Source organism: Phalangium opilio, unplaced genomic scaffold (assembly GCF_054372755.1).
Source record: "Phalangium opilio isolate 3A_F unplaced genomic scaffold, DU_Popi_V2 ptg000209l_1, whole genome shotgun sequence".
Classification (NCBI taxonomy): domain Eukaryota; kingdom Metazoa; phylum Arthropoda; class Arachnida; order Opiliones; family Phalangiidae; genus Phalangium; species Phalangium opilio.
In genome coordinates this window covers 20,361,054-20,387,440 of record NW_028324217.1, presented here as the reverse complement: position 1 = coordinate 20,387,440, position 26,387 = coordinate 20,361,054, and the positions used below count along the sequence as shown (strand labels likewise).

The 26,387-nt window shown below is 38.1% G+C and overlaps 2 protein-coding genes across 2 annotated transcripts in view; one reads left to right on the top strand and one right to left on the bottom strand.

Moving 5' to 3' along the window:
- The window catches only part of LOC149621167 (uncharacterized), a 149,143-nt gene that overhangs the window by 34,595 nt on the left and 88,161 nt on the right, over nt 1-26,387 (top strand). The window lies entirely within an intron of this gene.
- LOC149621176 (uncharacterized) lies at nt 343-9,676 on the bottom strand. Its single transcript, XM_089855911.1, has 10 exons — nt 9,592-9,676; nt 8,555-8,737; nt 4,182-4,245; nt 3,772-3,853; nt 3,594-3,698; nt 2,897-3,028; nt 2,007-2,811; nt 1,835-1,888; nt 1,102-1,228; nt 343-388 (listed from the first exon to the last, which is right to left on the bottom strand). Exons 1-10 carry the CDS (start codon nt 9,674-9,676, stop codon nt 343-345), a joined length of 1,683 nt encoding a protein of 560 aa, XP_089712037.1.

Genomic DNA, 26,387 nt, shown 5'->3' with positions numbered 1-26,387 from the left:
TTCCGCGTGCTTGCATAGTCACACTGATCACATTTGAAGGGTTTTTCACCACTGTGAAAGCGTTGATGTGCGATCAAATGAACCTTCAACGTGCTTGCATAGTCACACTGATCATATTTGAAGGGTTTTTCACCACTGTGAATGCGTTGATGTGCGATCAAATGAACCTTCTGCGTGCTTGCATAGTCACACTGATCACATTTGAAGGGTTTTTCACCACTGTGAAAGCGTTGATGATTGATCAAATTGTTCTTCCACGTACTTGCATAGTCACACCGATCACATTTGAATCGTTTTTCTTCGTTACCCTTCTTAATGTGACGTTGTGGACCCCTTTTATATTCAGCAGAATATTTGATCCGAGTTGCACGTTTCTTCCTGAATTTCCCTACAGAAATTTATTAATGAAATATAAAAACGACACATACATCATTTACAATATAGTATCAAAAATACATTAACATTCAATCGCACACGAAAAATCATTGTTTTTTTAAAGTATGAGTCAGTAAACGACCTTATAAACAACAAGTTGGGAAACCAAAATAGACCTTTACGAGTCGAGACGTTCTTAATTAAATATAATTTATATTGATTATTTTTATGGTCAGTAATTTAGCTTAATATTAGTTTAGTCATTCTAAGAAACGCTATTCCTAAAATCATTTTAAACATAGCCATTGTTGACGTTTGAATTCAAGCGTATGCCTCTTTAACAATTTTTGGAAATTTAGGGTATATAAGGTGATTGATTCACAGTAAATGAATTGCGTGAAAGTTTGGTGGAAGCCCTGTCATTAGGAGGCTAGACATTTCTCGTAGGTGATCGCCGCGTACATCTTTACCCTAACAACGATAATGGAACTGTGAACGCGTTCCGGATATAGCTCCGATTTGTAGACTGCGAACGCGGTGACAGACACGTCCAGTGTAATACCTCTCTATGACGACATCGTCAAACGGAGAGGTAAAAAGGGAATGAACATAAATTGAATTGCAAGAGAAACTTTGCCTCGAAAGGACGTATTTTCAAATTGAACGGATGTTCGGAGAATCAATGCGTGCAGACAAGCTACCATTTTCTTTCGTTCTGGCACCCACTCTCTGTTGTCACATCTAGTTTTCACTTTGTTTCTCTGCTTAGCAAAAGGCACCCTGAGTACAACTACATCTTCTTCTTCTAGTTCTGATAGAACGTTGTCTTCGTAAAACTCACCGAATAATTTCCCTAGCCAGATTATTTAACACAAAGCGAGATAAATGTAGAAGGGCAGCTATTTACTCTCAGATTAAAACTCATGTAAGAGGGGTTACTCGAAACGAAACCCTGTCGATATCTAGTTCGACAACTTGTCGATACTCGACAACTTCCGACAGAATACCATTTTTGTGATTTTCGAGACTGAGAGAGATGTCGATCGACAACTCTCTTTCGAAGCTTACAGAATAGGTACCCTGGTGTTCTTAAGTAAAAGTCGTACCTGATTGATACTCAATGCCCCGGCCTAACCGTTCCCGCATAAATGTTGCAGGGACGTTAAAGAAATTGGTTTTAATCCGCGGACATCTTGAAAAATGGCGGCTAGAAATGTGAAGCTTCTTGGTGTAATTTGTAAATGCATTACTTTCATCAAATTAATTTCTTGCGCGCTTCCAAAGGAACACTAATCTCATTTGAGGGGTTTTTCTGGTTCGCGTTTTAATGGGACGTTATAAATTTCATCCTTACAAAGTTTGATACTGAATTAATTTAGCCTGGATGAAGAAAAACCTTTCACGGTAGAATTAACGATGTACTCATCACATAAAGTTTGCAAAAAAAGGCATTAAATACGTAGAATCGTGTAGATGCACTTGAAAAGAACAGAATGCCAAGTTGTACGAACCACTGAGCAGTTAAAAGAAATACGCGACTACACTTTATATCGAGAATGCGGAAATAGTGGCTTAGAAATATGATATCTCAATCTAGGTACTCAAGACTATTAAAGAATGAAATGACTTACCTGCAATTTCCGAACGAGGCGATGAGGTTTTACCTTCTGGATTCTTTGGAGCGACATCTTCTAATGTCTCCGAGTTGGACACCGAACTATTATGTTGAACTGCAATTGGAACTTCGGGTAAATCGCTTTCCATAGAGACGGAGCTCAATTCTGATAGCTCAATTGCGTTACGTTCTTCTTCAGGAACAAGCAGTGGCACACTCAATATATCACTTTTCTTTGCACCTGTCAAGTTGATTCTGTATTGGTTATCAGCAAGATCGTTTTCTGGGGATCCTTCTAAAGAATACTCTTCGACATTTGCATCAAGAGAAAGATCCAAATGTTTTTCGGATTCAACATTCAATTCAGGAACACGAAATCTCTTCGATGGAGTTGAATTATCCTCAGTGTCCCCCTCTGTCGAGACACTTGGCGATTTACGATAAGAATCGTTAATGGTAATATTGTTTTCAAGAGGTTCTCGTGGCGGATCGCTCTCATTTCGAATAGGTTCAACCTTAATTTTTGGTGAAGGCGCACTTTGAGGCAAACTACCACTGTATTTCAGTTTAGTGACACATGGATTCGTAATTCGCGTTATATACCCCATATATTCAGTTTTTTTCAAGGTAGTTTCGGTGTTTGTATTGCGAACCTCAGAAACATGTGATTCTTGGATTATATTTTCTTTACACAGGTTGCCTTGGACACTGTGCATCACAACTGGAAGGGTTAACTCCTGGCCATTAATTTCCATATCATCTTCAACGGGTTCAGTTTTCACTAATTCATCGTTAGGAAATTGAAGTATTCCACTCTTCTCCTATTTTTTATACAATTAACAATAACTTTCAATCTTAAAGTAATTCTCTTTCCAATCGAGTATGAAAGTGAAGGATCTTGCATACCATCAGATCTTTGATTCTATTTTCCAAGTCTTTAATGACCCTATTGAGTCTTTCAATATCGTCTATTTGCTTATTTATCGTTAACGATGTTTTCACTCTCTCTTTAGCCATTTTTGAAATTAAAACATTACACTAAACAAAATGAGATTCCATTATAAAACAATCCTCGGAGTTTCTTTGGCTGAACGTATTTTAAAGGGGCAAGCAAGAAAAAAGGGGAAGATAATGACACGCAAGAAGGGGATCAGCAACAAAGGCCCTCGTCGGGTTTCTTTGTTAAAGGAAAGCGCGGCTCCGTTGATGCCTCTTATAGATGGCTTTTCTGCTACACAGTGGCTAAGCTTGCTGAAGGCTAGTTAAGCCAAAGGCAGGAACCAATGGGAACTAGTGCATTAGGTCTGATTGGTTCCTGCCTTTGGCAAGGTTAAATTCGTGTCCAGAAGATTAGCCAGAATGCTAGGGGTGATCATGGAGCCACGCTTTCCTTTAATAAAGAAACGAAGGACGTGTTGCCAATCCCCTTAGCTTTGTGCCAATCCTGATAGATGTTTTCACCAATAACCTTAATTAATTAACCCACTCATAGAGTTTGGTTCTATTTTAAGGGACACCTGATTCGACAACTGTCCATTGAAATTTTCTCATATCTCTGTGCTTAATTTCACACTGCCAAAAAACCCCTATGCTTTGAAAATACCTTGGCTTCCAGTTTCCTAATTCGATCATCTCTAGCTTTTACTTCATTGATTAGATCATCTTTGCTCAAGTGATCATAGTTACAATCTTCCTCGTAGTCCATTTCCTAAAAACAAAGTTTCAATAACTTAACTCAGTTTGTCTTAAACAGGCAATATTCCAATAATTTCGCAAAATACCTCTTTAATTGCCAACCGTTGAAGATTTACTAAACTCATTTCGGAATTTTGTAACGAGAGTTGGTGAGATTGTAAATCTTCCCTAAAATAAAATAATTTTTCAAACTGAAGGTAAATCAAAAACGGACAAGGAAAGCTTCCCATACATTGTAGCTTTCGCTATAAAAAGCTAAGAAAAACATAGCAATGCTTAAATTGTGACACTTTTGTTCAAGACTAGGGATTTTCTCAAGCACATTTTCTGAATTCAACTACAACTAGCTCCGTATAAATTATTTATTCTGCTAGCATTTTTTATTTTTTAAATAGCAAGAAAGATCTATTTCTTTTCAAGGTATAATAGTTTCAATAGGTTTGGATCCGTTATGCCTGTTTAACATGATCCAATTTGCATTATATTCATCACTTACCAGCTTAAACGTTCGACCATAACACCACATTCTTTATCAAATTCCATCACTTTTTGTAGTTTCCCTGTTAAGATAATATACGTAACATTTTAATATATGGGTACGTTCAGTAACGAAAATCTCAACGAAATCGCTGTTTTCTTGATGTGTGGTTGATGGGCTCGAGACGTCACAGTGACGTAAAAGGCTGTTGAACGGAAAAGTGACATTTTGAAGTTAGCGCTGTTTTAGAAAATGGAGTCGGGGAAACGTCTTACTGGCCCTCAAAACGTTACGAAGCGCAACTGGCTCTTTTTAATTATAAACGAGCTCCCAAAAAATGAAATTGTTTAAGAAAATTATGCCTATTTGAATGGTAGAAGTAGTTTTGAAAAGAAAACTAATACAATTACTGTAGGAATAACATTATTGGAATTTAATTTTTAAATCCCGCGCCTACTTTTCGTCTGTCAAGTGTTCAACAGTCAAGCGCTACGTCACGCCATCAAAAAAACCATATCGATTAGATGGTTTTTTTGATGGGCAAGCGCTGAGCATCATGACGTCAAAACCGGAAACGCGAAAAAGCGTACAGTAGGAAAAATCTCACATCGTTTAGTAAGCGCTGCCATCAAAGAGGGTTACTGAACGTACCCAATAAAAAGTATGGTCATAAACAAAGATTTAGTGTTGAAAAGGGCGTTTCCCCTCAGTTTAATATACATTCTTACCAGGCAAGGCTTATATTAACGTTGTTTTGGTTTCACAGTTACTCACACTGTTGACTGTTCTGTTTTTGGGGTTAAAAAAGAGAAAAAGCTTCAACTTTTATTAAGAGCTTTTCTTGTATATAGATACTCTTATTAATAATCAATAAAAATACATTAAAGCCTTTAAAGTAGGAGCCGTTACCGTAACAAAGGAAGGAATTCACTAATCACTACAAAGTACCAGGCTGGGAAATAGCACACTTCCTCTGGTCCAAAACCAGTTTATTAATTGCTTGGACTAGTTTTTTAATTCAAAAAGTGGGGGTTACTGGTCCTCGGGACCAGTTTATTAATTGCAAATCTATTGGAGAACAAAGGCTGGGACCAGTCCGGAGACCAGTTAATTATTTCTTGGACTAGAGGGGTCACTGGTCCCAAGGACTAGTTTAAAAAATATCCTTATTTCCCAGCCTGCAAAGTACAAACGCCAAAAGGGAACGTCTAGCAGACAGCTTTTTTCTTAACCGCCGTCAATCAGTCTGGGAAATAAGGATTTTTTTTAAACTAGTCCTTGGGAGTACAGTTTGGGAAATGATTTTTTAAAACTGGACACTGGGCCAGCCACCCCCCGGCCCTGGTCTGGAATAAATAAACTGATCCATGACCATTGACCAGAACGCGTCGTCTGCGGTCTTTTCCCGCTAAATAAATATTATTAAAGAAGTGGATAATTGAAATAGTTGAGATAATTTCTGGACTCTGGTTACCCAGTTACACTTGAATTTTATTAGTGGTCAAGTACACCACTGACCCCCCTCCGATTTAATTTTTAAACGGGTCCAGGCAATTTTTAAACTGGTCCTGGCATTTTTTAAACTGGTCCTGGCATTTTTTAAACTGGTCCTGGCAATTTTTAAACTGGTCCTGGCAATTTTTAAACTGGTCCTGGCATTTTTTAAACTGGTCCTGGCATTTTTTAAACTGGTCCTGGCATTTTTTAAACTGGTCCTGGCTTTTTTTAAACTGGTCCTGGCATTTTTTAAACTAGTCCTGGCATTTTTTAAACTAGTCCTGGCATTTTTTAAACTAGTCCTGGCATTTTTTAAACTGGTCCTGGCAATTTTTAAACTGGTCCTGGATTTTTTAAACTGGTCCTGGCAATTTTTAAACTGGTCCTGGATTTTTTAAACTGGTCCTGGATTTTTTAAACTGGTCCTGGGAATTTTTAAACTGGTCATTCGCCCTATGACACCGCCTTACTTCCCAAGCTGATTGGTACCAGTGACCCCCCCCCCTAGTGTCCGAAATAATAAACTGGTTTCCGGACTGGCCCCCACCTTTGTTCTTAGCAATTAATAAACTGGTTTTGAACCAGAGGAAGTGTGCTGAAGGCTGCTGTCACTGCTGACAGTTGGGACCGTCCATAAACTACGTCACGCGAAAAAAAGCATTTTCTGACCCCCCCGTCCCCCCAGATCACGCTTCGTCACGCTTTTCTCAGACCCTTCCCCTAAAAATCACGTCACATTTCTTTAACCCCCCCCCCCTCCGCACTATGATTTGTCTTAATTTACAAATTTAATTTGATTAATTTTTTTGAGTGAAATGCCGCCCTCTCAGAAATATTTTGCTCGGCTGAAAATTGAAGTTTTCTTCCGTTTTAAGCTTTTTCCCTCTGATTGACCTTTAGAATTTTAATGTCTGGATGTGCTTTTCATAAGATTCAAAAAAGTTCCATAAAGTTTAGTTAAAGGGGCACACTTTTTAGGTTTCGACACTGTCACCGAAAACAGACTAATCGAGCTTGAGATTTAGAAAATTTGCCAAAGAATCGAAACCATTTCAATCGGTAGGGGGATTTGATTCATCCTCACAAATAATAGGGGCGAATAAACAGAGACATACGATGTTTACGCTGTTTATTTTAAAGGCGCTATTTAAATTGGCTATATAAAGGTGTAAAAAGTAGATAATTACTTAAATGTTCTACTATTTAAGCGATGATGGAATAACAATTTTGGTAAATTATTGTAACGGTGGACTATGGAATGTTGTCTTTCTTCTTCTATAACATAAGAGAGCCAATCGGCCTCTTACTGACTTCGTAACAAAATAAATGCTAAATGTGACGTCACGCATCGAAGAACCCGTCCCTCCCCCTTGTCACGGACCGTCACAAATTTAGAAACCCCCTCCCCCCATAAGAGTGTGACGTAGTTTATGGACGGTCCCTGTGGAGTGAACTGTGGTTCTCTAGAAGTATCATGTCGAGAAAATATCGGAGATTCTGCCAGACTTGGACCGCAAAAACTATCTATAACAATTTTCAAAAGCGAGGGGTGGGCGTGATAAACATTCGAAGGTCTATAGGATGTGCAACTCGCTGTACTAAAAAGTAGACAAGTCGATGCTAGCGACGCCAGCTAACTGCGCTGGAAAGCCTTGCCCTTGCGTGACAAATTAAAAGTACCGGTCTATAGCCCACTCGATCACGCGCTCAACGAAGCAAGCTGCTCGCATTAAAGGCAACACTAGTAGGCGGGACGTTGCTTTGCTTCTTGGCGCGTGGGAAGTACGCTGAAAAGTAGACTTCCCACCTGTGTGTTGGTTTCTCTTCAAGTAAACAATGGAATGGTCTATTCATATACTAAATCTCTAATACAGTCCAGCACCGCTCAAAAATTTCCATTTGTTAATATTTCAAAGGAAAGAGATAGATTAGTATGAGTTTCCAAATAAAAGGACTATATTTTTCACAATAAGGTTAGGCACTTACATCAATCGAATTACCACCTGAAAATTGATATTCTTTAAATAGATTTTATGAACTTTAATATTCTTTCGAATATTAAATGCTTGTCCAACTAACTTTGTTTCAATAAATGAAATGGGTCGAAGTTACAAACTAAAACAATTAAAATTCACTTATAATAAAATCAGAGTTTTAAGTAAAAAATTTAAATTGTTAAAAATGTAGTAGTATTAACTTATAATGAAGATTATACATTGGCATTGTTTTTAATATTTAGTTATGGTCAATAGTTTTGAATATTTATTGCGATCACGTGCGAAGGGTTAGCCTGGTAAAGTCACACTGATCACATTAGAAGGGTTTGTCTCTACTGTGAACGCGTTGACGGGTGTGAACGTGTTGACGGGTCTGATAAAATTACTCTCGCAGCTCACCTAAAATCACAATGATCAAATACGAAGTTTTTCAACACCGTGAATTCGTTGATGTGTGATCAATAAGCACATCGACGCACTAATGTTGTCACTGATCACATTTGAAGGGGTTTTCACTACTGTGAATGCGTTGATGTGTGGTCAAATGGTTCTTCTGCGTGTAGGCATAATCACACTGGTCACATTTGAATGGTTTTTCCCCAGTGTGAATGCGTTGATGTGTGACCAAATGGCTTTTTTGCGTGCAGACATAATCACACTGATCACATTTGAAGGGTTTTTCACTACTGTGAATGCGTTGATGTGTGATCAAATTATTCTTCTTCGTGCTGGCATAATCACACTGATCACATTTGAAGGGTTTTTCACTACTGTGAATGCGTTGATGTGTGATCAAATTATTCTTCTTCGTGCTGGCATAATCACACTGATCACATTTGAAGGGTTTTTCTCCAGTTTGAATGCGTTGATGTGTGATCAAAGCACTCTTATGCGTACATTTATATCCACACTGATCACATTTGAATGGTTTTTCCGGACTGTGAATAAGTTGATGTGTGATCAAAAGGCTTTTGTTGTTGCTGGAATAGTCGATCTCTTCAACGTTCCTCTTTCGCATTTGAAGTTCTTGATCATTCTTAGAATATTCGCATCGAGTTGTAAGTTCATTCTTGGAGTTTTCTACAGAAAGAAAATTAACCCATCAATATAAGTTTAAATCGAAGTCAGCACAAAAAGCTGAACCCTCTTTTAATTTGTGTCCCCTGTGTCTCCTTGATACAAATTTCTCAGATGATATAAAGTTCGGTTTGTTTTCAAAATCTAAAAGGTTACGAATGTCCGAAGTTTTAGCGGATTCACTTCACTTCAGTAAACTTGAAGAAGTTTAATTATCACGAAAATGATAGTTGCAGGGAGCCCAGCCAAAAATGTAAATTTCTTCTTTCCTGAATTATAGGATTTCTAAGGAGATAAAACGTGTTTTTATAGGAAAGCATAGGACAAAAAATGCTCATATATAATATTCCTTTGGTTAAGAATATGTAGGAAAATCTCAAAAAATTGCAAAATATGATTTTACTTTGAGCAGAGAAACTTTGGTAAATAAAATTTAATAAATAAAAAATTCTGAGCTAGCGTAGGTAGTTCAGCAAGTTTGGTGTCTGTTCAAATGGGACCTCGATAACGGAGCTAAATACTGATTCAAAGCAGTAACCATGATAGGAAAAAAGTTACATCGAATCAAAAAACCACCCTTATACATTAAACGCAGTATGAGGTCTTATCTAAGAGAGCAACCGCTCTCTCAGAATAAATTACGAAAATTTAGGATATTATATGATAATATAGGTCAGGTGCAAAAATATCCCTTACGAAAATAAATCGGTCTAAACATGGTCTATTCTTGCACTTTAAACACTAAAAGAAGTCTTATTTTGTTCTTGATTAGTCTAAGTTAAAAATAGGGATGATCGAAGGTTTATTTTAGGCTATTATAAGACCAATATTTAGCTTTAGTTTTAAGATGGTCTAACTTAAGATCCATTTTAGGCTTATGATACGTCTTTGCACGGTCTTAGCCAAGAGCAATTCTGGATTCCCTAAATTACAGACCAACATAGAGGTCCTACTTTTTCCTTTTTCCAAGAGGTTCTTTAGTCCAGTCTAACATTAAGATGCTTAAGACGTCTTAAAGACGCCCATGTTCAGGGTTAAAGATGACATCTAAAAACGGTTGCCCTTGTAGACCAACTTAGAGGTCTTAATTCTTCCTCTTTCCAAGATGTTCTTCAGTCCGGTCTAACATTAAGATGTTTAGACGTTTTAAAGACGCCTATGTTCAGGATTAAAGATGACATCTTAAAACGGTTGCCCTTGAAGACCAATATAGAGGTCCTAGTGGGGTGGCGTAGCGGTTAGCGCTTTCGCCTCGCAGCAAGAGGATCCCGGGTTCGATCCCGGACTGTGGCAACGGGTGAAAATCTCGGAACAAATCCTTCTGCGTAGAGTTTGCAAGTTCTCTCCCCGCTTGTTAAAAGGAGTTTTCCTCCGCGGTCTAACCCGGTTTCTCCTTTCCATCAAAACTTGCAGAGGTTAACGGTAATAGTTAGTATAGGGCGCTGTAGGTTAGCTGTGGCATAGGGGCTAGCCACCACCCCTCTATGCATTGTAAAGGGACCCACCTGTAAATAAGCCACAGGCTTAGTGTGGAAATCCCTTCGTAGACAAAGCTTAGATTATTTATTTATTTATTATTATTATAATTTTTCCTCTTTCGAAGAGAGGACTGCTTAAACATCTTAATATTAGACCAGACTGAAAAACCTCTTGGAAAGAGGTAGAATTAAAACCTCTAAGTTGGTCTACAAGGGCTATAGATTTTAGGTGTCTTCTTGAACCCTGAACATAGGCGTCTTTAAGTCGTCTTAAACATCTTAATGTTAGACCGGACTGAAGAACATCTTGGAAAGAGGAAGAATGAAGATCCCAAAGTGGTCTACAAGGGCAACAGAATTTAGATGTCATCCTTAACTATGAAAATAGCCGTCTTTAAGACGTCTTAAACATCTTATCTTAGACCGGACTGTAGAACCTCTTCGAAAGAGGAAAAATTAGGACCTCTATATTGGTCTTCAAGGGCAACCGTTTTAAGATGTCATCTTTAATCCTGAACATAGGCGTCTTTAAAACGTCTAAACATCTTAATGTTAGACCGGACTGAAGAACATCTTGGAAAGAGGAAGAATTAAGACCTCTAAGTTGGTCTACAAGGGCAACCGTTTTTAGATGTCATCTTTAACCCTGAACATGGGCGTCTTTAAGACGTCTTAAGCATCTTAATGTTAGACTGGACTAAAGAACCTCTTGGAAAAAGGAAAAAGTAGGACCTCTATGTTGGTCTGTAATTTAGGGAATCCAGAATTGCTCTTGGCTAAGACCGTGCAAAGACGTATCATAAGCCTAAAATGGATCTTAAGTTAGACCATCTTAAAACTAAACCTAAATATTGGTCTCATAATAGCCTAAAATAAACCTTCGATCATCCCTATTTTAACTTAGACTAATCAAGAACAAAATAAGACTTCTTTTAGTGTTTAAAGTACAAGAATAGACCATGTTTAGACCGATTTATTTTCGTAAGGGATATTTTTGCACCTGACCTATATTATCATATAATATCCTAAATTTTCGTAATTTATCAGTATTTAGCTCCGTTATCGAGGTCCCATTTGAACAGACACCAAACTTGCTGAACTACCTGTTACAGTTTGTGCTTTGTGCAAGTTGTATTACGCGCCTTACGAATCCTTACATTAGTACCTTAAAACCTCCCTAGACGGCGCCAGACTAATCAGAACTATAACACTAACAATTACGGACTAGATAGAGGACTGGCACTTCAGAGCGGATCTCCAGCCCGCAGTGCAGCTAGGAAGAACGCCTCTAAGCTACAGTTTATAACTAAGTTAATTGTATTCCTTTTAATAAAGTAAATTTGATTTAACCTAGCACATACTTGCGTACGTGAAGATCTCAGTTACTAACAGAATAATCTAACATGGTGACAGCGGTGGGATGCTGAATTTCCTCAGAAACGAACTCATCGCTACTGCTAAGCCTTGGACACACCACGTTGGGCCTTCGAAAGTGTTGCCGACACAATGACTCATTTTAAAAGCCCTGAACCTTTTTCCCCTGGATCAGACCCAGCCTTGGCGTAGTCTGAGTATAAAGAGGGATTCGAACTATATGCTACGGCTTCTAAACTCGGCACTGAAACAGTTTCCACGCAGCGGGCTACGTTTCTTCATATATTGGGCCCCGCTGGGCGGAGAATTTATAAAACTCTAACGATACCCCAGGTTGACGATGCTCGTACGTTGCCCATCATCTATGCGGCATTTGACACATATTATGAGCCTTACAAGAACCTCACATATATCAGGTATCAATTCTTCACTTCTAAACAAAAGGAGACGCAGACGTTCGATGAATTCTATACCGATTTGAAAATTAAAGCTCAGGACAGTGAACTTTCCCCTTTAACTGATATCTTATTGTGTATGGCCATCGTCTTTGGAATTCGAAAGGAATCATTGCGCAAAACCTTATTAGCCAAACCAAAGTTAATATTGACTGACGCCATTTCACTCTGTCAAGCGGAGGAAACTTCTGGTATTCATGCCAGTGCAATGGCTCTCACTAACACCAATACGACACCTCAACAGGTTGACGCGGTAAATCACCGCTCGTCTACAAGCCGAACTCGGTTTCACCCTCGTGGTGGGGGTCCACCAAGAGGGTCTGGGCGTCCGTCGCCGCACACGACTTCCTCTCGCACTATGCCTCGTTCATCGTCTTCCCAGCGACCTGAATTTACGTCTTCCCAGCGGTCGGAATTTAGTCGCAATCCTGCCTCCCCTCAACAGCGAAAATGTCCTAACTGTGGGGGCAGACCGCACTCATCCAGACCATGCCCTGCTCGAAACACCACTTGCCTGAAATGCAATGCTCGTGGTCACTGGGCTTCCGTCTGTCGGTCTACTCATGCCTTAGAAGCAAGTGACGCGCCACAAGACGATTACGACGACTCGGACACAGACGCTAACACGGGCTATGATTATGAGGGTGACCATGCCCCTTCCGATTATTTGAGTTATGGCCTCACCCTTCATCCACAGGTTTCACAAGACGAAAACCTTACATTACACACCGTTCACTCACGGGACGGGTCTGATGAGCTCTATGACAAGATTTATCTCTACAATCAACCAACCACGTTCAAGGTAGACACTGGCTCCCAAGTGAACATTATCACGAAAACCATTTACGATGCCTTACCACATCACCCGGCGTTACACATGCCTACGCACCGCGTCACGTCATATTCTGGTCACACTGTTCCCATTACGGGGATGACGAGCCTCCCGTGCACCTCTCACACTGCTGCCTGCTCCTGTCACTTTTATGTCACCGAGGAGGACCGCACTCCTATATTGGGCGCCCAAGCTTCGCTCGCCCTTGGGCTTATCGATCACATCGACCGACCCCTTGGTCCGCCACCTCGACTTCAGACGATGGAACTGCGCACTCAGGGTGATGATCCCTTCACTCCGGCTGCGGTCATGGCACAGTATCCCATGCTTTTTGACACCTTAGGCCACCCGATTCAAATTCAAATTCCGTTCGCACATGGACCACGCCTTGCGAACCAAGGAGGCATGACCCGGAACCATTTGCATGGCACACTCACACAAAGGCACGCCCGGCTCCACCGCCACTTGTCCCTCCTGCCGTCTCACCCCACCATCGCGACACTCCTCCACCATCCGCCTCTGCACCGACCGATGTGCCAATCGGACATTCAATCTCCCACGGTGCTCCGAACATACCAATGGATACACCATTGCCACTATTGCCTAGTCGCCCGAAGCGTGACATTCGCAAGCCACTCCGCTACACATACTAACTACTAAAACACGCAAAAAAAAAAAAAAAAAAAAAAAAAAAACCAAAAAAAAAAAAAAAGAAAGTTGTTACAGTTTGTGCTTTGTGCCAGTTGTATTACGCGCCTTACGAATCCTTACATTAGTACCTTAAAACCTCCCTAGACGGCGCCAGACTAATCAGAACTATAACACTAACAATTACGGACTAGATAGAGGACTGGCACTTCAGAGCGGATCTCCAGCCCGCAGTGCAGCTAGGAAGAACGCCTCTAAGCTACAGTTTATAACTAAGTTAATTGTATTCCTTTTAATAAAGTAAATTTGATTTAACCTAGCACATACTTGCGTACGTGAAGATCTCAGTTACTAACAGAATAATCTAACACTACCTACGCTAGCTCAGAATTTTTTATTTATTAAATTTTATTTACCAAAGTTTCTCTGCTCAAAGTAAAATCATATTTTGCAATTTTTTGAGATTTTCCTACATATTCTTAACCAAAGGAATATTATATATGAGCATTTTTTGTCCTATGCTTTCCTATAAAAACACGTTTTATCTCCTTAGAAATCCTATAATTCAGGAAAGAAGAAATTTACATTTTTGGCTGGGCTCCCTGCAACTATCATTTTCGTGATAATTAAACTTCTTCAAGTTTACTGAAGTGAAGTGAATCCGCTAAAACTTCGGACATTCGTAACCTTTTAGATTTTGAAAACAAACCGAACTTTATATCATCTGAGAAATTTGTATCAAGGAGACACAGGGGACACAAATTAAAAGAGGGTTCAGCTTTTTGTGCTGACTTCGATTTAAACTTATATTGATGGGTTAATTTTCTTTCTGTAGAAAACTCCAAGAATGAACTTACAACTCGATGCGAATATTCTAAGAATGATCAAGAACTTCAAATGCGAAAGAGGAACGTTGAAGAGATCGACTATTCCAGCAACAAGAAAAGCCTTTTGATCACACATCAACTTATTCACAGTCCGGAAAAACCATTCAAATGTGATCAGTGTGGATATAAATGTACGCATAAGAGTGCTTTGATCACACATCAACGCATTCACACTGGAGAAAAACCCTTCAAATGTGATCAGTGTGATTATGCCAGCACGAAGAAGAATAATTTGATCACACATCAACGCATTCACAGTAGTGAAAAACCCTTCAAATGTGATCAGTGTGATTATGCCAGCACGAAGAAGAATAATTTGATCACACATCAACGCATTCACAGTAGTGAAAAACCCTTCAAATGTGATCAGTGTGATTATGTCTGCACGCAAAAAAGCCATTTGGTCACACATCCACGCATTCACACTGGGGAAAAACCATTCAAATGTGACCAGTGTGATTATGCCTACACGCAGAAGAACCATTTGACCACACATCAACGAATTCACAGTAGTGAAAACCCCTTCAAATGTGATCAGTGACAACATTAGTGCGTCGATGTGCTTATTGATCACACATCAACGAATTCACGGTGTTGAAAAACTTCGTATTTGATCATTGTGATTTTAGGTGAGCTGCGAGAGTAATTTTATCAGACCCGTCAACACGTTCACACCCGTCAACGCGTTCACAGTAGAGACAAACCCTTCTAATGTGATCAGTGTGACTTTACCAGGCTAACCCTTCGCACGTGATCGCAATAAATATTCAAAACTATTGACCATAACTAAATATTAAAAACAATGCCAATGTATAATCTTCATTATAAGTTAATACTACTACATTTTTAACAATTTAAATTTTTTACTTAAAACTCTGATTTTATTATAAGTGAATTTTAATTGTTTTAGTTTGTAACTTCGACCCATTTCATTTATTGAAACAAAGTTAGTTGGACAAGCATTTAATATTCGAAAGAATATTAAAGTTCATAAAATCTATTTAAAGAATATCAATTTTCAGGTGGTAATTCGATTGATGTAAGTGCCTAACCTTATTGTGAAAAATATAGTCCTTTTATTTGGAAACTCATACTAATCTATCTCTTTCCTTTGAAATATTAACAAATGGAAATTTTTGAGCGGTGCAGGACTGTATTAGAGATTTAGTATATGAATAGACCATTCCATTGTTTACTTGAAGAGAAACCAACACACAGGTGGGAAGTCTACTTTTCAGCGTACTTCCCACGCGCCAAGAAGCAAAGCAACGTCCCGCCTACTAGTGTTGCCTTTAATGCGAGCAGCTTGCTTCGTTGAGCGCGTGATCGAGTGGGCTATAGACCGGTACTTTTAATTTGTCACGCAAGGGCAAGGCTTTCCAGCGCTGTTAGCTGGCGTCGCTAGCATCGACTTGTCTACTTTTTAGTACAGCGAGTTGCACATCCTATAGACCTTCGAATGTTTATCACGCCCACCCCTCGCTTTTGAAAATTGTTATAGATAGTTTTTGCGGTCCAAGTCTGGCAGAATCTCCGATATTTTCTCGACATGATACTTCTAGAGAACCACAGTTCACTCCACAGGGACCGTCCATAAACTACGTCACACTCTTATGGGGGGAGGGGGTTTCTAAATTTGTGACGGTCCGTGACAAGGGGGAGGGACGGGTTCTTCGATGCGTGACGTCACATTTAGCATTGATTTTGTTACGAAGTCAGTAAGAGGCCGATTGGCTCTCTTATGTTATAGAAGAAGAAAGACAACATTCCATAGTCCACCGTTACAATAATTTACCAAAATTGTTATTCCATCATCGCTTAAATAATAGAACATTTAAGTAATTATCTACTTTTTACACCTTTATATAGCCAATTTAAATAGCGCATTTAAAATAAACAGCGTAAACTCTTATGTCTCTGTTTATTCGCCCCTATTATTCTAGGAGAGCGATAGCTCTCTTAGATAAGACCTCATACCGACTTTAATGTATAAGGATGGTTTTTTGATTGGTTATAACTTTTTTTGTATCGTATTAACTGCTTTGAAAAAATTCCACAGAACTACAATTCGGGCCCCCAATATGTGGTTAAAATTTCAAGAAGATCCACCCATTAGTTTATTGTATAAAAAATAAAGTTGCTAAGGGTGGTTTTCATTTCCATAAAATTAATCAGCCCTTTTGGTGAAAAAGTTAAATTTTCCCATAGAAATAACATGGAGTTTTTTTCAAATTTAGCCATTTTGTCGCCACCCTTTTGAAATGAAATATTCGTTTGTTACGTTTGGGAATGGTTTTATATCAAAATTTAAACCTTTTTCTAGGACCATTTTTAAGGTTTTTGAGAAAAATTAATTTTAAGTATGTTTAATTTTAAATTTTAAAAACTACCCCAATCTGCGATATTTTAGCATTTATACACTGTTTTATTAGGAAATATCAGCGAGACCAATGTTGGCATTTTTTAACGTATAGTTGCCTCATAATAATCCGATTGTTTCTTCTTAATGCCTTTTGGTTGGAATGGCCTATCGATAGTGAGATAAGACGGCTTTAATATTGCTGCAGTGACGTTGACGCGGCCGCTACAGCGACGCCATCAAATCACACGGGTCTAAATTGTCGCGGTTATAGTCAAATTCAAACTAGCTTAATGGACATTTTAACTTTTCCCTGCTAATTATTCTGGATTACCAATAAAAGTAAATTAAACTAGACTCCCAATTAAAGATAAAAAAACTAGATTACGAATTTAAATAATTAAAGTAGTTTACCAATTAAACGTTCTTAAAATAAATTATCAATTAGAGTTAATTAAACTAGACTACCAATTAGAGGTTATTAAACTAGATTACGAATTAATGGTTACTAATTAAATTACGAATTAATGGTTACTAATTAAATTACGAATTAATGGTTACTAATTAAATTACGAATTAATAGTTACTAATTAAATTACCAATTAAGGGTTACTAATTAAATTACCAATTAAGGGTTACTAATTAAATTACCAATTAAGGGTTACTAATTAAATTACCAATTAAGGGTTACTAATTAAATTACCAATTAAGGGTTACTAATTAAATTACCAATTAAGGGTTACTAATTAAATTATCAATTAAGGGCAATTAATCTAGATTATCAATTAAGGGTAATTAATCTAGATTATCAATTAAGGGTAATTAATCTAGATTACCAATTAAGGGTAATTAATCTAGATTACCAATTAAGGGTAATTAATCTTGATTACCAATTAAGAGTAATTAAACTAGATTACCGACGACTGGTAATTAAACCAGATTACCGACGACTGGTAATTAATTCAGATTACCGACGAATGGTAATTAATTCAGATTACCGACGACCGGTAATTAAGCTAGATTACCGACGACCGGTAATTAAGCTAGATTACCGACGACCGGTAATTAAGCTAGATTACCGACGACCGGTAATTAAGCTAGATTACCGACGACCGGTAATTAAGCTAGATTACCGACGACCGGTAATTAAGCTAGATTACCGACGACCGGTAATTAAGCTAGATTACCGACGACCGGTAATTAAGCTAGATTACCGACGACCGGTAATTAAGCTAGATTACCGACGACCGGTAATTAAGCTAGATTACCGACGACCGGTAATTAAGCTAGATTACCGACGACCGGTAATTAAGCTAGATTACCGACGACCGGTAATTAAGCTAGATTACCGACGACCGGTAATTAAGTTAGATTACCGACGACCGGTAATTAAGCTAGATTACCGACGACCGGTAATTAAGCTAGATTACCGACGACCGGTAATTAAGCTAGATTACCGACGACCGGTAATTAAGCTAGATTACCGACGACCGGTAATTAAGCTAGATTACCGACGACCGGTAATTAAGCTAGATTACCGACGACCGGTAATTAAGCTAGATTACCGACGACCGGTAATTAAGCTAGATTACCGACGACCGGTAATTAAGCTAGATTACCGACGACCGGTAATTAAGCTAGATTACCGACGACTGGTAATTAAGCTAGATTACCGACGACTGGTAATTAAGCTAGATTACCGACGGCTGGTATTTAAGCTAGATTACCGATGGACGCGCAACGGCCTAGGACTTTTTCTCCCATATTTTCTAAAGAATTTTAATTAATATGAAGACTGAAGTGACAGATATTAATAAAATCTGTCATTGTAGACAAAGACTGGAAAGTGTAAAAGATAAGGTTTGAAAATGAACTGCCTGAAGTAACAGATATTAAAATTTTCACTTTTGAAGACATCATTATAAAACATCAATTATTTTAAAAAATTCTTATCTTACTTTTTTCACCAAAATTTCATTTTCCCAAAATATTTTTCAGCAATATTTACCAAGTATTTTGTCCTCAATAGTAGTTGTCACCTAGAAGGGTTTAAGGGATACTAGCTTGGTACTGGTTTTACTTTCAACTAACATTTGATTCTAGGAGATTCAAATGCTTGGATATCTGAAAAGATTTCTCTTGAAGAGTTTAAATTTTTATATTTTGAAATTGAAAATATTGCGTAGGGGAAAATAATATAGGCCTTTTCTTTGTGATTTAGCTATTAGTGTCGAAAAGATCTGTAGATTGATCGTGATCTTTGAGAGCAACACAGCACGTTAATATAATACTTTGAAAGCTTTACAATTTAAGAATATGTTTTGTAAAGTTTTAATACGGTTTATATTTTGTAAGCTCTCAACGATTTTCTCACGTTATAGGGTCAATTTTCTACCTAATTTTAAATTTTTGATAAAAAATAAAATGTAAAGCCGTAGTATTTTTAAAATAACGCGCAAGTTCCTTTTTAAAATACTTTCCCGAAGTAATTTTGGTGAAAAAAAGTAAGATAAGAATTTTTTAAAATAATTGATGTTTTATAATGATGTCTTCAAAAGTGAAAATTTTAATATCTGTTACTTCAGGCAGTTCATTTTCAAACCTTATCTTTTACACTTTCCAGTCTTTGTCTACAATGACAGATTTTATTAATTTGTGAGGATGAATCAAATCCCCCTACCGATTGAAATGGTTTCGATTCTTTGGCAAATTTTCTAAATCTCAAGCTCGATTAGTCTGTTTTCGGTGACAGTGTCGAAACCTAAAAAGTGTGCCCCTTTAACTAAACTTTATGGAACTTTTTTGAATCTTATGAAAAGCACATCCAGACATTAAAATTCTAAAGGTCAATCAGAGGGAAAAAGCTTAAAACGGAAGAAAACTTCAATTTTCAGCCGAGCAAAATATTTCTGAGAGGGCGGCATTTCACTCAAAAAAATTAATCAAATTAAATTTGTAAATTAAGACAAATCATAGTGCGGAGGGGGGGGGTTAAAGAAATGTGACGTGATTTTTAGGGGAAGGGTCTGAGAAAAGCGTGACGAAGCGTGATCTGGGGGGACGGGGGGTCAGAAAATGCTTTTTTTCGCGTGACGTAGTTTATGGACGGTCCCAACTGTCAGCAGTGACAGCAGTCTTCAGCACACTTCCTCTGGTTCAAAACCAGTTTATTAATTGCTAAGAACAAAGGTGGGGGCCAGTCCGGAAACCAGTTTATTATTTCGGACACTAGGGGGGGGTCACTGGTACCAATCAGCTTGGGAAGTAAGGCGGTGGCATAGGGCGAATGACCAGTTTAAAAATTGCCAGGACCAGTTTAAAAAATCCAGGACCAGTTTAAAAATTGCCAGGACCAGTTTAAAAAATCCAGGACCAGTTTAAAAATTGCCAGGACCAGTTTAAAAAATGCCAGGACTAGTTTAAAAAATCCAGGACCAGTTTAAAAATTGCCAGGACCAGTTTAAAAAATCCAGGACCAGTTTAAAAATTGCCAGGACCAGTTTAAAAAATGCCAGGACTAGTTTAAAAAATGCCAGGACTAGTTTAAAAAATGCCAGGACTAGTTTAAAAAATGCCAGGACTAGTTTAAAAAATGCCAGGACCAGTTTAAAAAATGCCAGGACCAGTTTAAAAAATGCCAGGACCAGTTTAAAAATTGCCAGGACCAGTTTAAATATTGCCAGGACCAGTTTAAAAAATGCCAGGACCAGTTTAAAAAATGCCAGGACCAGTTTAAAAAATGCCAGGACCAGTTTAAAAATTGCCTGGACCCGTTTAAAAATTAAATCGGAGGGGGGTCAGTGGTGTACTTGACCACTAATAAAATTCAAGTGTAACTGGGTAACCAGAGTCCAGAAATTATCTCAACTATTTCAATTATCCACTTCTTTAATAATATTTATTTAGCGGGAAAAGACCGCAGACGACGCGTTCTGGTCAATGGTCATGGATCAGTTTATTTATTCCAGACCAGGGCCGGGGGGTGGCTGGCCCAGTGTCCAGTTTTAAAAAATCATTTCCCAAACTGTACTCCCAAGGACTAGTTTAAAAAAAATCCTTATTTCCCAGACTGATTGACGGCGGTTAAGAAAAAAGCTGTCTGCTAGACGTTCCCTTTTGGCGTTTGTACTTTGCAGGCTGGGAAATAAGGATATTTTTTAAACTAGTCCTTGGGACCAGTGACCCCTCTAGTCCAAGAAATAATTAACTGGTCTCCGGACTGGTCCCAGCCTTTGTTCTCCAATAGATTTGCAATTAATAAACTGGTCCCGAGGACCAGTAACCCCCACTTTTTGAATTAAAAAACTAGTCCAAGCAATTAATAAACTGGTTTTGGACCAGAGGAAGTGTGCTATTTCCCAGCCTGGTACTTTGTAGTGATTAGTGAATTCCTTCCTTTGTTACGGTAACGGCTCCTACTTTAAAGGCTTTAATGTATTTTTATTGATTATTAATAAGAGTATCTATATACAAGAAAAGCTCTTAATAAAAGTTGAAGCTTTTTCTCTTTTTTAACCCCAAAAACAGAACAGTCAACAGTGTGAGTAACTGTGAAACCAAAACAACGTTAATATAAGCCTTGCCTGGTAAGAATGTATATTAAACTGAGGGGAAACGCCCTTTTCAACACTAAATCTTTGTTTATGACCATACTTTTTATTGGGTACGTTCAGTAACCCTCTTTGATGGCAGCGCTTACTAAACGATGTGAGATTTTTCCTACTGTACGCTTTTTCGCGTTTCCGGTTTTGACGTCATGATGCTCAGCGCTTGCCCATCAAAAAAACCATCTAATCGATATGGTTTTTTTGATGGCGTGACGTAGCGCTTGACTGTTGAACACTTGACAGACGAAAAGTAGGCGCGGGATTTAAAAATTAAATTCCAATAATGTTATTCCTACAGTAATTGTATTAGTTTTCTTTTCAAAACTACTTCTACCATTCAAATAGGCATAATTTTCTTAAACAATTTCATTTTTTGGGAGCTCGTTTATAATTAAAAAGAGCCAGTTGCGCTTCGTAACGTTTTGAGGGCCAGTAAGACGTTTCCCCGACTCCATTTTCTAAAACAGCGCTAACTTCAAAATGTCACTTTTCCGTTCAACAGCCTTTTACGTCACTGTGACGTCTCGAGCCCATCAACCACACATCAAGAAAACAGCGATTTCGTTGAGATTTTCGTTACTGAACGTACCCATATATTAAAATGTTACGTATATTATCTTAACAGGGAAACTACAAAAAGTGATGGAATTTGATAAAGAATGTGGTGTTATGGTCGAACGTTTAAGCTGGTAAGTGATGAATATAATGCAAATTGGATCATGTTAAACAGGCATAACGGATCCAAACCTATTGAAACTATTATACCTTGAAAAGAAATAGATCTTTCTTGCTATTTAAAAAATAAAAAATGCTAGCAGAATAAATAATTTATACGGAGCTAGTTGTAGTTGAATTCAGAAAATGTGCTTGAGAAAATCCCTAGTCTTGAACAAAAGTGTCACAATTTAAGCATTGCTATGTTTTTCTTAGCTTTTTATAGCGAAAGCTACAATGTATGGGAAGCTTTCCTTGTCCGTTTTTGATTTACCTTCAGTTTGAAAAATTATTTTATTTTAGGGAAGATTTACAATCTCACCAACTCTCGTTACAAAATTCCGAAATGAGTTTAGTAAATCTTCAACGGTTGGCAATTAAAGAGGTATTTTGCGAAATTATTGGAATATTGCCTGTTTAAGACAAACTTAGTTAAGTTATTGAAACTTTGTTTTTAGGAAATGGACTACGAGGAAGATTGTAACTATGATCACTTGAGCAAAGATGATCTAATCAATGAAGTAAAAGCTAGAGATGATCGAATTAGGAAACTGGAAGCCAAGGTATTTTCAAAGCATAGGGGTTTTTTGGCAGTGTGAAATTAAGCACAGAGATATGAGAAAATTTCAATGGACAGTTGTCGAATCAGGTGTCCCTTAAAATAGAACCAAACTCTATGAGTGGGTTAATTAATTAAGGTTATTGGTGAAAACATCTATCAGGATTGGCACAAAGCTAAGGGGATTGGCAACACGTCCTTCGTTTCTTTATTAAAGGAAAGCGTGGCTCCATGATCACCCCTAGCATTCTGGCTAATCTTCTGGACACGAATTTAACCTTGCCAAAGGCAGGAACCAATCAGACCTAATGCACTAGTTCCCATTGGTTCCTGCCTTTGGCTTAACTAGCCTTCAGCAAGCTTAGCCACTGTGTAGCAGAAAAGCCATCTATAAGAGGCATCAACGGAGCCGCGCTTTCCTTTAACAAAGAAACCCGACGAGGGCCTTTGTTGCTGATCCCCTTCTTGCGTGTCATTATCTTCCCCTTTTTTCTTGCTTGCCCCTTTAAAATACGTTCAGCCAAAGAAACTCCGAGGATTGTTTTATAATGGAATCTCATTTTGTTTAGTGTAATGTTTTAATTTCAAAAATGGCTAAAGAGAGAGTGAAAACATCGTTAACGATAAATAAGCAAATAGACGATATTGAAAGACTCAATAGGGTCATTAAAGACTTGGAAAATAGAATCAAAGATCTGATGGTATGCAAGATCCTTCACTTTCATACTCGATTGGAAAGAGAATTACTTTAAGATTGAAAGTTATTGTTAATTGTATAAAAAATAGGAGAAGAGTGGAATACTTCAATTTCCTAACGATGAATTAGTGAAAACTGAACCCGTTGAAGATGATATGGAAATTAATGGCCAGGAGTTAACCCTTCCAGTTGTGATGCACAGTGTCCAAGGCAACCTGTGTAAAGAAAATATAATCCAAGAATCACATGTTTCTGAGGTTCGAAATACAAACACCGAAACTACCTTGAAAAAAACTGAATATATGGGGTATATAACGCGAATTACGAATCCATGTGTCACTAAACTGAAATACAGTGGTAGTTTGCCTCAAAGTGCGCCTTCACCAAAAATTAAGGTTGAACCTATTCGAAATGAGAGCGATCCGCCACGAGAACCTCTTGAAAACAATATTACCATTAACGATTCTTATCGTAAATCGCCAAGTGTCTCGACAGAGGGGGACACTGAGGATAATTCAACTCCATCGAAGAGATTTCGTGTTCCTGAATTGAATGTTGAATCCGAAAAACATTTGGATCTTTCTCTTGATGCAAATGTCGAAGAGTATTCTTTAGAAGGATCCCCAGAAAACGATCTTGCTGATAACCAATACAGAATCAACTTGACAGGTGCAAAGAAAAGTGATATATTGAGTGTGCCACTGCTTGTTCCTGAAGAAGAACGTAACGCAATTGATCTATCAGAATTGAGCTCCGTCTCTATGGAAAGCGATTTACCCGAAGTTCCAATTGCAGTTCAACATAATAGTTCGGTGTCCAACTCGGAGACATTAGAAGATGTCGCTCCAAAGAATCCAGAAGGTAAAACCTCATCGCCTCGTTCGGAAATTGCAGGTAAGTCATTTCATTCTTTAATAGTCTTGAGTACCTAGATTGAGATATCATATTTCTAAGCCACTATTTCCGCATTCTCGATATAAAGTCTAGTCGCGTATTTCTTTTAACTGCTCAGTGGTTCGTACAACTTGGCATTCTGTTCTTTTCAAGTGCATCTACACGATTCTACGTATTTAATGCCTTTTTTTGCAAACTTTATGTGATGAGTACATCGTTAATTCTACCGTGAAAGGTTTTTCTTCATCCAGGCTAAATTAATTCAGTATCAAACTTTGTAAGGATGAAATTTATAACGTCCCATTAAAACGCGAACCAGAAAAACCCCTCAAATGAGATTAGTGTTCCTTTGGAAGCGCGCAAGAAATTAATTTGATGAAAGTAATGCATTTACAAATTACACCAAGAAGCTTCACATTTCTAGCCGCCATTTTTCAAGATGTCCGCGGATTAAAACCAATTTCTTTAACGTCCCTGCAATATTTATGCGGGAACGGTTAGGCCGGGGCATTGAGTATCAATCAGGTACGACTTTTACTTAAGAACACCAGGGTACCTATTCTGTAAGCTTCGAAAGAGAGTTGTCGATCGACATCTCTCTCAGTATCGAAAATCACAAAAATGGTATTCTGTCGGAAGTTGTCGAGTATCGACAAGTTGTCGAACTAGATATCGACAGGGTTTCGTTTCGAGTAACCCCTCTTACATGAGTTTTAATCTGAGAGTAAATAGCTGCCCTTCTACATTTATCTCGCTTTGTGTTAAATAATCTGGCTAGGGAAATTATTCGGTGAGTTTTACGAAGACAACGTTCTATCAGAACTAGAAGAAGAAGATGTAGTTGTACTCAGGGTGCCTTTTGCTAAGCAGAGAAACAAAGTGAAAACTAGATGTGACAACAGAGAGTGGGTGCCAGAACGAAAGAAAATGGTAGCTTGTCTGCACGCATTGATTCTCCGAACATCCGTTCAATTTGAAAATACGTCCTTTCGAGGCAAAGTTTCTCTTGCAATTCAATTTATGTTCATCCCCTTTTTACCTCTCCGTTTGACGATGTCGTCATAGAGAGGTATTACACTGGACGTGTCTGTCACCGCGTTCGCAGTCTACAAATCGGAGCTATATCCGGAACGCGTTCACAGTTCCATTATCGTTGTTAGGGTAAAGATGTACGCGGCGATCACCTACGAGAAATGTCTAGCCTCCTAATGACAGGGCTTCCACCAAACTTTCACGCAATTCATTTACTGTGAATCAATCACCTTATATACCCTAAATTTCCAAAAATTGTTAAAGAGGCATACGCTTGAATTCAAACGTCAACAATGGCTATGTTTAAAATGATTTTAGGAATAGCGTTTCTTAGAATGACTAAACTAATATTAAGCTAAATTACTGACCATAAAAATAATCAATATAAATTATATTTAATTAAGAACGTCTCAACTAGTAAAGGTCTATTTTGGTTTCCCAACTTGTTGTTTATAAGGTCGTTTACTGACTCATACTTTAAAAAAACAATGATTTTTCGTGTGCGATTGAATGTTAATGTATTTTTGATACTATATTGTAAATGATGTATGTGTCGTTTTTATATTTCATTAATAAATTTCTGTAGGGAAATTCAGGAAGAAACGTGCAACTCGGATCAAATATTCTGCTGAATATAAAAGGGGTCCACAACGTCACATTAAGAAGGGTAACGAAGAAAAACGATTCAAATGTGATCGGTGTGACTATGCAAGTACGTGGAAGAACAATTTGATCAATCATCAACGCTTTCACAGTGGTGAAAAACCCTTCAAATGTGATCAGTGTGACTATGCAAGCACGCAGAAGGTTCATTTGATCGCACATCAACGCATTCACAGTGGTGAAAAACCCTTCAAATGTGATCAGTGTGACTATGCAAGCACGTTGAAGGTTCATTTGATCGCACATCAACGCTTTCACAGTGGTGAAAAACCCTTCAAATGTGATCAGTGTGACTATGCAAGCACGCGGAAGGCTAATTTTATCCAACATCAACGCATTCACAGTGGTGAAAAACCCTTCAAATGTGATCAGTGTGACTATGCAAGCACGCGGAAGGCTAATTTTATCGCACATCAACGCATTCACAGTGGTGAAAAACCCTTCAAATGTGATC